This window comes from Formica exsecta, unplaced genomic scaffold (genome assembly GCF_003651465.1).
Source record: "Formica exsecta isolate Colony F162 unplaced genomic scaffold, ASM365146v1 scaffold341, whole genome shotgun sequence".
Taxonomy (NCBI): Eukaryota; Metazoa; Arthropoda; class Insecta; order Hymenoptera; family Formicidae; genus Formica; species Formica exsecta.
The window spans coordinates 55,972-68,150 of record NW_021850665.1 but is presented as its reverse complement, the minus strand read 5'-3'; the positions used below and the strand labels follow the sequence as shown (position 1 = coordinate 68,150).

The window sequence follows — 12,179 nt, the reverse complement described above, 5'->3', positions numbered from 1 at the left end:
TGTGCCTTCACGGACGCTACACACATACGCAATGAAAAAGAGACGAAGACAGCGCAATCATCTCTCTTTGAAACGATCAGTGTACTACCAGCATCGACAATATCGAAAAGTGGATGTAGCACGGACATAAACCAAAATCGACAGTATCGAAAAGTGGATATAGCACGGACATGAACCAATCGGCTGTTTTATCGGCTCCAAAAGTGGATATGGCCATGTAGTTCCAGGCGGCGTAAAATGGATGTACGTGACGCTAGTGTACGACCTAGAAAAAGCGTCTCACGAAAAATGGCAGCGTGGCGACTCTCATTCTTCTCTCTGCCACAACTAAACGTAACACTATACATATACGAATATTCAAGATGGCGACAAAATGGTCAAAATTATTCCATTTGGCAAACCTCGCCACATAGGGAACATTTTTCGTGACCAACTTTTTTCCTTTCTACACTATCGAGATAACTCTCCTTACTCTTCCTTCATGTCTATGAAGTTCCGACTGACAACGTGTCGGGTTCGGACATGTTTTTGCGTGCTGCGTATGTTCTTTGTCTGGACCTTTTTTTTGGACTCCTCCTCTTTTAAGAGGAATTTTGCTTATTTTTCACAAACCCATAAGAAACAATGGTGTATGGGCGACTAATGCCCAACCAGCCATAAAAGAATGGAATGACTTGGACCAATTCGTCGCCATCTTGAATATTCGTACATATATAGTGTTATGTTTAGTTGTATTAGTGATCAGTAAGTGTGTTGGATGACATACTACTTACTAATTACTACCACAACTAAACGTAACACTATACATATACGAATATTCAAGATGGCGACAAAATGGTCCAAATTATTCCATTTGGCAAACCTCGCCACATAGGGAACATTTTTCGTGACCAACTTTTTTCCTTTCTACACTATCGAGATAACTCTCCTTACTTTTCCTTTATGAGTCTGACAGAGCTGTCAATCAAATGTGGTTGTGTTAATATTAAGTTTAAATAAGTGCATATTATAATTTCTTGTAACCACGGTAAGTAGAAATGTCTTATATATGTTATATATGTCTTATATATGTTTTACATATATATAGAATAAATACATATATTATATATATACAGGGTGTATCAAACCACCCGTGCCAGCCGAATATCTCGAAAACCAAGAACGACAGACAAAAATATTTCCGACAAAAGTTGTAGGGTTTCAAGTAGCGCATTACATAGTAATATTAGTACGACCTTGAATAGCGTTGTCAAAGTCATGTGAAGGTCATCATAAATTTCTTAAATAATCCCTATTTTTTATTGCATATTCTTGTAACTTATCTCGAGAACTTTTTAAAACATTATAATAAAGTATTTTTTCATTAAGTACTTTATGAGTTATTTTATATTTTGTTCTGACATATTTTGATGTAAATAATAAAATATCTCGTAAAATATTTAGTTTTCGATAATCTTACCATAATACTTTTATGTAAAAATTAAATTGAGACAAATCAATTAGTGTAAAAAAAACAAATAATTGTTTTTAAGAAAAAGTATGTAATTATTTACAATGTATTTTTTTAAACAATTATTTGTTTTTTTTACACTAATTGATTTGTCTCAATTTAATTTTTACATAAAAGTATTATGGTAAGATTATCGAAAACTAAATATTTTACGAGATATTTTATTTTTTATATCAAAATATGTCACATTAAAATATAAAATAACTCAAGAAGTACTTAATAAAATGTTAAAGAAATAGTATTTAGGTTGTTATATACTGTTTTTTAATTTTTTTAAATTATGCCGCGCTTTGTTTTTTTGTGTGGCGCATCTGTTCTCGCGCAGACTTGTCGTTTTTGCATGCATGCGTTGTGTTGTATATATTTTTTTTCTTTCTTTACCGTCTTGTGTTTTTTTTAGTTGTATGCACTACAGTTGTTCTTTTATTATATTCACAATAATAATTCAATATCAAAGATAACAAGTGTGTTGGTATTTATTCAGTAAATCATTGAATAAAAGAAAAATCCAATAGGTTATGGGCCCAGCACGCTTCCACTGCGCGGCTGGGTTTGAGGTTATTTTGTTAAGAGTATTGTTGTGAAATAAAGTTTTGTTTTCTTATGGTCTCGTCAAAAATAATAAGTCGGAATGGCTGAAAAGGAAACGTTCAACCTCACGAAATATGGTGTGTCATTTATGTTGGAATCGCAAGATTTAATGGAATTCATTGAGGGTACGGACATACAGCCTGTCAAGGAGACAGCATTAAAAGACTGGAAAGAATGGAAGAAGCGTCAGTCGAAGACATCTGTAATTTTACTAAGCTCAGTAGATCAGTCACTGCATATTAATTTGGTAAATTGTATGACGCCTAAGGACATATGGAATAAGCTGCACTTGCTGTATGGAGATATGACCGAGGATGCGAAACAGTGTTGTTGGCAACAATTCTTTGAATTTCGCATAAATGATGGTGAGTTTGTTGCAACGCAGTTAGAAAAATTTGAATCTATTTGTAGGAAGCTTATTGACGTGGCCGAGACAATTTCGGATGCTGCCATAATGTCGAAATTGTTGAGCAGCTTGCCGTCGAGATTTTCTGCATTTAGAATGGCATGAGAATGCACTGCTAAAGCTGAGCAGAGGAAAGATAATCTTATTGCTAGGATTATTCGTGAAGATAAACGATTGAATACTGCGGAGGAAGAGGCATCATCACTCGCATTACAAGTGATAAGTATGCAGTTAAAACATGAGAAACAATTGAAAACGGACAATTGCAAACAAGGTAAGAAGAAAAAGACTACTGTCAACAAAGTAGAGGAACTTAAGAAGAAATATCCGTGCAATCACCCCGTGCGATGGGTCACTGGTATCGAGAGTGTAAGAAGCGTCTTGCGGATAGTAAAAATAATGAAAATAAGAAGGATGAAGCAAAAACAAGTGAGACATAGCAAATGAAGTCACAGTGGTCTAGTTTCCACCGAAGTCGTCAATCCGATTCTGTTTCGGTGCACATCGAATTTAACGTACTGTTTCCACTGGAAGTAGAATAGAAACGAGTAAGATTGATATTTCATTAGAGCCAACTTAACTTTTGTTTGTCAATGTAAATAAACATAATGACAAATTTCCTGACAAATTTCTCGTTTATTTTCCATTTTGATAATTATTATGAACGAACAGTAATGCGGGGTCTACAATGCGAGTCTCAGAGTCGCGAGAACGGTCATAACATTCCTTGTTTCCGGTCGTAGGACAGTCGTATTCGTAGTCGCTCGAATTGGTTCAATTCCTATTCCAACGTCTACGACCACAATATGTCGCAGATATTAGATTTGACTAATTGGGAAAATAGAAAAGGAGTATTTATATATATTATACACTTTTAATAATTAGATTGTTAAGAATTATACAATGTTAAAGTATACGTGAACAAAAGTAACGAATTAGCGTGCTTTTACTTCTTGTACTATGTCTCCATCTGGTGAGAAAACCCTAAAGACAAGTACACACCCTAGCTGCACTATTTGTACCGCAAAAGTCATATTTTACCATTCCTAACAGGAGATAATTGAAGAAAATTCAGATCAAGTAGCAACAACCGTCTTGGAAGATATTTATAATATTGACAATAAAATTCAAGATGACTTGGACTTGATTGCGCTCGTTGAAGGCAATCCTAAACTTTATGCTAAAGGAAAAGCGGGTTACAAGAATGTACAAGAAAAAGAAATAGCATGGGTTTTTATTGGCAAAGCTCTAAAACATTCATTAAGTGGTATGTGCCAGTTCTTTGTGCTTGCAGATTATACGTAAGATCATGTGTCACTGTTTATGTACACATTCCATTGATCTTCCTATTAGATCAGATGCGAAACAGATGGGATACGTTGCGAAATCTCTATAGTCGCGCAAGACGAGAAATATTGGCATTAACAGAACAACAAGGGCGGTCAGGTTCAGGAAGAGATAATATCTCATATGAAAACTTGTTGCCACCACAAAGCATGGCTATTCATCGTTTCATGGGTCATCTATATGTTCCACGAAAGTAAGTAATTATTGATTTTGACATTTATCTCATGCTTTGATTCATTTCATTCACTTATTTATTTCATTCACTTCATTTATTTCATTCATTAAATTCTTTGTTTCTAACTATACAATTGTTCCCTTATTAATTTAGGAAAATTATGTTATAGGACACTCTCCAATTATACCAAATCTATGTCATCTGCATCATGCCCTTCGTCTGGTTCTAAATACATACTTCCCCCCAGGTCTCTCTCCAAATCGTTATTGACAAAGTCCACGACTATCTATTTCAGATTCAGAAGAATCGACAACATCATTAAAGGGTTCGCCAGTATACTCTCCTATTTGTAAAGAAAACTTTGTTGACAACATTTCTAAAAGTGAGTGATGAAATCATTATTTTCCAGAGAAAATTCAACTTTTGATTATGAATGCTTCTAACACCTATAAAAAAATTTTAGATAATGAGAGTATTGGTAGTCAAGCAAGTGACTCATAGTACCTACTTCAGATATCAAAAAAAGAAAGAAAACAGATTTTGAAATAGATTCTATGATTAAAGGATCATCACAAACAATAGCTGCAACTTGCTTAGTTTTGCCAACATTCCTGAATGCAACTTCTAAGGCAGACACAGAAGAAGATAAAAGTTTAATAACGTTCTTGTCACGTGGGTTAAAACATGTGCCTGTACAACAGAAAATAAGATGCATGATCAAAATATTAGAGGTATTAGAATCATTTCAACAGAACTGAATAACAAGACTGCGTAGTCATTACGAATAGAAAGTACCAAAAATATATTATTCTGTTATAACGTTTTAGAGTTTTACATAAAATATTGCAATTTCAAAATGCAATTTTACTAAAGAATCACATATGAAAAGATTCTTATTTCTTTAAACTTGTGATATCGACTGTGATTTTATTTCTTATCATAATTATATTTTACATTATTTTAAGTAGTCATTAGTCCTTTATACACTCAGTCCAAAAAAAAGCGGTACACCTAAAATTTGGCAAAAAATCACTAAATTTCGAATGACGATAACTACGCGAGTAATAATGATAGAAAGGTCTTAAAAAAAAAATTGGAACTTGAAATCTCTACTTTAAGAATAAATTTATTAGAGTTTTGCGAGATAATTTTTTTCAAAATGGCGGATAACAAAGCGAGAGCATGCAAAATTGAAAAATTTTTGTCCGAATTTGCGACGACCCATGGCAAGAGTTAAGTATCGCAACTTAGTGAGATAAGAAGCATGTGATAGTATAGTGTCTCCTCTTCAAAATGGTTTTTTACTCGTCTCGATACGATGATTTTTCGCTGAGATATGCGCATTTAAAGTAAAAAACTGCCTTTTTATTCAAATGCGCAAAACAATTCATCGGTTACGCGCTCACACACACACACATACACACCCAAGAAGGGTTTGGAGTCGCAAAATACCGTGGAACTGACGAGTCACGGGGTCCTTATCCTTGAGGTGAACACACACACATTTACAAAACGGCCCTTTTCAGGGCCACATGTGCAAATTCCGATCGCGCAACCTCCCCGTGGTGCATATTGGGTAACGCTAATGCCGACGGTAAAACCTTTAATAAGAAATATTTAGATGGAAGTCGCTATTTTTATTATATACGACAGTTCCTGGAGCTGATACAGCTCAGTGAACTTTCTCTGCGCGGTAAAATCAAATATCGAAATTCCCTAATGAGGAAGCTTCGTTCACATAACTACTCAAAAGGTTTGCTTGAGTTAATGTGGGTCTGGAGTAGTGAAATTTCATGGTTCGTCAGCTACGCAACACACATGCACATACACGTCGAACGCTCACAATCCGAGGACGATTTTGAACTTTAAAATACCACAGTTGTTAGCGAAACCCGGAATTTTTATCCTTGCAATAGTTAAAATTGGGCATTGTTAAAAATTCAAAATTGAATATCTCAGCACCTAATACAGCTAGCAGGATGTTCCAAAAAGCATTTTCAAGTTTCGGATTGCCACTGTTAAAAATTTTATATCGCAATTATGTGCAATACGTTTTTTCGAAATGGTGGATGACAAAGCGAGAGCATGCGAAATTGAAAAATTTTCGTTCGAATTTGCGACGACCCATGGCAAGAGTTAAGTATCGCAACTTAGTGAGATAAGAAGCATGTGATAGTATAGTGTCTCCTCTTCAAAATGCTTTTTTACTCGTCTCGATACGATGATTTTTCGCTGAGATATGCGCATTTAAAGTAAAAAACTGCCTTTTTATTCAAATGCGCAAAACAATTCATCAGTTATACGGGGGCGTCCCGAACCGGATCTTCGCTGAAAGGAATTGGTCTCAAGGTACCTATCATAAGAACTGCAGGATTGATACCGATAAATTTACTTTAAAAGCGCATATCTCAGCAAAAAATCATCCTATTGAGACGAGTAAAAAAGCATTTTGAAGAGGAGACACTATACTATCACATGCTTTTTATCTCACTAAGTTGCGATACTTAACTTTTGCCATGGGTCGTCGCAAATTCGGACAAAAATTTTTCAATTTTGCATGCTCTCGCTTTGTCATCCGCAATTTTGAAAAAAAATTATCTCGCAAAACTCTAATGAATTGATTCTTAAAGTAGAGATTTCAAGCTTCAATTTCTTTTTTTAAAGACTTTTCTATCATTATTACTCGCGTAGTTATCGTCATTCGAAATTTAGTGATTTTTTGCCAAATTTTAAGTGTATCACTTTTTTTTGTACTGAGTGTATGTCGCAATATTTTAATTTTAACAGTGATTAATAATAGAAATCATTGGGCGTATTCAAGACGGACAAAGTGGCTAGCCTGCTCGCCAAGAGATTGAATGTGATTAATTGAATCTACAAGAAAAAACCAATCATATTCAATCGCTCGGCGAGCAGGCTAGCTGCTTTGCTATTTTGAACGCGCCCATTGTCTCATTATATAAGATATCGTTATGTATGTTTTACCAGTATGTGAATCATTGCCAGATAGCCAAGTTTGCCCGATCACGTATTGCAAATTATGCATTACATATTATATCGTTAGAACTCTGGCAGCAGCCGCGCATGATTTGCCATTTCAATTAGTGCCGGCAAAAATATAACAGAAAATAAACAATCTCTGCATCATTGTATGCTAGAAAAAATGCTGCAAGATTTAAGCAGTTTTTGGCATAAAAACAGTAGATTTAAAGCATTGCGTGTTGGCACACTATGTCAATAGAAGCTAAATAAAAACTGAACATAACTTGATACATCATGCTATATCGGCAGAATATCATTAGAAATCGAGTTTATCTGCAAGCACGGCGTAACGGCAGAAATGTTGCAAAAATCAAGCATGCGCTGCCATTTCAAAAGATAACAGCAAAAACACAGCAGAAACACAGCATGATCTGTTGTCACAAAATAATGGTAGAATCACAGCAATATTAAAGATATGCTGTATCAAGTTATAGTTCTTTCGTTTACCGCTATATGACGTATCTATCTCGTAATCAAGTTTCTGTTATAGGCAAATATAAAGATCGCAAAGCGCGGTTAACAAGATTAAAAATATGTAATGGCTCCTGGACACAGGACTCGGCGACACGGCAAGCGTTGCCATGTCTTGTGTCCTGTGTACAGGAGTCATAATATCTATTTTTATCAGCTTAATTTCTGAATTCTAATAAAGGACTCAGAATATTAAACTAAAAGTTTGGAAACCGAATGGATAATTAGAAAATTTATTGACTTCTTGAAACAAAATAAAGAGTTCAATTTCCATACAAATCTTGAAATTTACAAATTATTAATAAATTAATCATTTATTTAAATTTATATATTTAATTAATTATTTATAACTATGCCAATATTCAGATTTTATTGTATCTATATTAGTAATTATGCTATGCAGGCGTGTTTTATCTTTACTGTGTTTTCGTCGTCACATTGTAACAGCAGGCAATGCTCGACTTTTGCTGCGTTTCTGCCGTCACATTGTAACGGCAGACCATGCTCGATTTCTGCCGCATTTCTGCCGTCAGATCTGATATGGCAAACTTCGCTCGATTTTTGTTACATATTTGTTGTCACGACGTAATAGCAAATAATACTCGATTTCTGCTCTATTTTCTCTGTGATATTATATCGGCAAGCCGTGCTGTCAGAAATTAAGTTTAATAAAGACGCAGCAGAGCGGAATCTGCTGCGAAGTCATGATTGAATTTGCTGGCATACTGTTGGCATACTGCTAGCATTTTGCTATCTAGGATTGCATTTTGCTATCTAGGATCTTAAGTATAAACATCTCAAATCTGTATGACACTACATATAAGGGTCATTTCGTCGTATTTTTAAGACAAAGAAATAAAATCAAGGTTATGAAGAGGATCTCAATCCTGTAGATTTCATCTAAGTTGGATAAAGCAGGGATCAAATTTGATGAGATTTCTAATATTTCCAGAAATTGTTGGAAAACGTCATTTGTCTCAAGATCGGCAGCAATTAATGCTACATCTAATCTATACCTGAAGGCTCAAAATTTGGAAGCATTTATTCCCAGTCATTTGATATATCGGAGGAGAGTTATATAGGATGTACCTCTTGAATCATCCCTGTCGCAACTTCAAAAAAGAATCAATAATAAAAATAAGATTCATGTGGTAAACTCTTTCCGTTTAAAGAAAAGGGACAGAAAATTAGGCAAATGGGTTGATTCGCGTTCGGTTTGTCTGGAATTCAAGGGATAAAATCTACCTAGTTCCATCTTTATCTGGAAAGCTAAAATCTCTATGTCACATTATATTCTATCGGTAAATTTGCTTTAAATGTGATAGATTAAGCCACGTAAGAAAAACTTGTCAAGAAAAGAATCTGGTCTATGGAGGAAATCATCGACTGTCCAAGGAGCTTACATATACTGAAAAAAAGATGTTGCATTAATTGTAACGAAGAATATGCCTCATTCGACAGAAAATGCGTAAGTACCAAAAACATGCAGCGATCCTTAAATGGACAATATATCCTCTTTTGAAGCGAAGAAAATTATGGAAGAAAATCCATCCGTCACCAGATGTTCTGTGTCTGAAGGGCTACTCAAAACTCCTGCAAATTTCCTCAAATAAGAAAATCAAGTAAAACGAAAAATTTCTATCACTCATCTATTGATAGTACTTAATCATCGAAAGTAAGATCTTCTCATAACTCATGTATGGATAATATAATTGTTATTAATAAATCGCAAGATTAAAAAAAAATTATTTTATCTTTTCTGAATCTCATCGATAATACTTTATCGAATTTTCCTGAAAAGAACCAGTTGATGAAGAATCTACGGGTCAAGGTTGAGTCAATTGGTAATAAATTGTTCCCAAATGGTGAACTCGAAAAAAAATTTTAGACTGTTACAGTGAAATTGTAAAAACCTTAAATATAAATTAATAGAATTAAGTAAATATATCGCGGATATTGACATTTTTTTGCTTTTAAAGACATTAAATGGTTAAATCTCTCAGACATATTAAAGGGCTTCGATGTAATAAGGAAAGATCACTTTGAACACCGTGAGCCCTAGGAATTAGAAATGATATCAAATACTCAGAGAGAAGTCAGGTGTTTGTAGTGGAATCATCGAAGTATATGCTATTAACCTCTTTGCGAATTCTGATAAGATAACTTTTGTTTCATGCTATAGGCCCCTGACAGCCCTCTGATTGGGACTTTTAATTGGAAAAAAATTTGCGGACGATTTCCAAATAGTTGTTTTTTCGGAGGAGATTTCAATGCACATCATGATGTTTGGGGACACTCCTTTTTTGTGATAACGGAGGAGAAACCGTTATAGTCTCCCTTGACCCACGGGGTAAAGGAATATGCCGGACAATCATGTGGACGCTCGGGATACGCATCAGCATGACTTCTAAACGACCCACGCGTCTCGCCCTCTTGGCGGAGATTGTCAAACTGGTATCAAATTGCTGGATGGTTTAACGGAATTTAATACGGTTTGCATCAATAGTGGCTCAATAATATACTTTAATCCACAAGGAGTCAGGTCCGCTATTGATTTATCTATAACATTTTCAGATATTGGTTTGGACTTTGATTAGCAGGTAACTGGAGACTCTTGGGAAGTGACCATTTCTCGATTTTTATAAAATATTGCTTTTCGGTTCTGGATTACCATCGCTATATAGGTTCTTCTAAATTGCATTCTTAAATGATTGGGAGTTTTTCAATAATAAAGTCGTAGAATTATTAGAATCATCCCCTCTCCAAAAAAAAAAAAAATATTTCCTGATATTCTATCTAGATTCTAATACTGCATAGTCTCGAACGTGGTCAAGATCCTCATCTTGCTCATAGTGAAATTCAGAATGTGACAAGTTAGTTAGATTACATAAAGATGCTATAGGTAAATTTAAAGTTTCTCGTTTCTGGATAGACTTTATTAACTTTAAGAAAGCAGAAACTGAAGCTAGAATAGACTTTCGAAAAATAAAAACAATAAATTTTTGTACATTTTGCAAAAGTTTAAGAAAAAAGACACGAATCCTTTCTACATTTGGAAGATGATTTGTAAAAGAATCCAAAAATAGATGGAATTTCCAAGAAACAAAAGTTTCCGATGTTCTCTAATTATGACTTCGATCCTTTTTTAGATTTACCATTTAGCCTGGAAAAAATACGTTTTGTTATTCTTAAAAAATAACCTTAAAATAAAATACAGTCCGGGATTTGATGGGATCGATTATAAAATTATCGCGGCCATTCCTCTGACAGGCATTGATATTCTTTTGAAGATACTTAACGATATCATTTCATCTAAAATGTTTTCTCCGGAATGGAAAAGATATTTGATTTTCATCCCTAAAGCGGATAAAAATAAATTTAGGACTATTTCTTTAACCCCTTGTGTATGTAAAATACTTATTCATAACAGATCGAATTGATGGATCGAATATCATAATTTTCTTCCGAATTTTCAGTTTGGATTTCGAAGAAGTCTATCATGTATTGATAACCTTTCTATTTTATATTCTAATATCATGAAGTTTTTTAGATTAAACAAAGCAACAGCTGCTATCTTCTTGGAGATTAAATGAACGTATGACAATGTATTAATAGATGTATTAATCATAAAACTTGTCAAATTAAGCATTCCTTCAAATACTCTTCATTTTATTTATAACCTAACTTCATCAAGACAACTTCACCGTAGATATAAAGACATAGATGAAATAACCTGGTTCTACAAAGGACTTCCTCGGGGTAATGTCCTCAGTCCGATGCTTTACTTTTAGTACGTGGCTGATCTAGACGAAATTAAAAATAATAACTATAGTATTATTCAATACTCTGATGATGTAGCTATTATTACAAATAACAATCCTATACGAATAGAACCGAATATTCTCGAGAATGCTATGAGCAGAGCAAAGGAAATCCTGTCCACACTAGGTCTCGAAATATCTGCTGACAAAACCAAACTTTGTATTTTCTCTCATAGGAAACATTTCCTAGGCATAAATAATCTATATATCATATATATAACCATATATATAAAGGAGTTTGTATCAGTAAATCTTCTGTAGTAAAGTTTTTGGGTCTACATCTTACGTCAAATCTGAATTGGTTCAAGCACATACAACATATCTAGAACGATAAAATGTTTATGTTATGTTTTGGAGGAACAGATCTTAAACTTCTTATAAACTTTTATTTAATATAATTCGATCTAGAATTGAGTATGGTGAATTTTTATTGCACGGATTGTTCAAACAAGATACTCTAAAGCTCAATAGAATGAAATATAAAGCATTAAATTTAGCTCTTGGACTTGGAAATTCAATTCCAACTAATATCATCTTAGTGAAAGCTAAAAAACCTGCCCTTGATCTTCGTCTAAAGTATCTACGTTTGAATTATTTAAAGCACATAACAAAAAAAATATATTAAAAATATATAACAATTCTTGTCACCTTTTAATGCCTATATTAGAGAACATCGAGGAAATAGATAATAATTCGAAAATAATTAACAAATTTATGGACTGTCAACTAATTAACTGCTTTAAAGAAGTCCAACGAATCTCCTATTTACTGGCGGCGAATATCAGATTGTTAGGTTTGTCCAGACATTATAATTCT

The 12,179-nt window shown here is 34.0% G+C and overlaps 1 protein-coding gene and 1 long non-coding RNA gene across 2 annotated transcripts; both read left to right on the top strand.

Annotated features, from left to right (window-relative positions):
* The first annotated feature begins 2,141 nt into the window (after nt 1-2,141).
* Nucleotides 2,142-4,798, top strand: LOC115238483. Its single transcript, XM_029812349.1, has 7 exons — nt 2,142-2,466; nt 2,629-2,876; nt 3,251-3,358; nt 3,561-3,774; nt 3,861-4,047; nt 4,199-4,378; nt 4,526-4,798. Exons 1-7 carry the CDS (start codon nt 2,142-2,144, stop codon nt 4,785-4,787), a joined length of 1,524 nt encoding a protein of 507 aa, XP_029668209.1. The 3' UTR covers nt 4,788-4,798.
* A 3,016-nt stretch (nt 4,799-7,814) lies between these two features.
* Nucleotides 7,815-10,307, top strand: LOC115238479. The gene is made up of 2 exons (XR_003884508.1): nt 7,815-10,034; nt 10,117-10,307. It is a non-coding gene; the product is annotated as an uncharacterized LOC115238479 (long non-coding RNA).
* The last annotated feature ends 1,872 nt before the right edge of the window (nt 10,308-12,179 follow it).

Bases quoted from the DNA above. Each gene is read 5' to 3' on its own strand.
- LOC115238483 (XM_029812349.1), top strand. From the start codon at position 2,142: ATGGCTGAAAAGGAAACGTTCAACCTCACGAAATATGGTGTGTCATTT. The intron at 2,467-2,628 runs GTGAGTTTGTTG...GCACTGCTAAAG, and splicing joins TGAATTTCGCATAAATGATG to CTGAGCAGAGGAAAGATAAT. The intron at 3,775-3,860 runs GTATGTGCCAGT...TCTTCCTATTAG, and splicing joins TCTAAAACATTCATTAAGTG to ATCAGATGCGAAACAGATGG.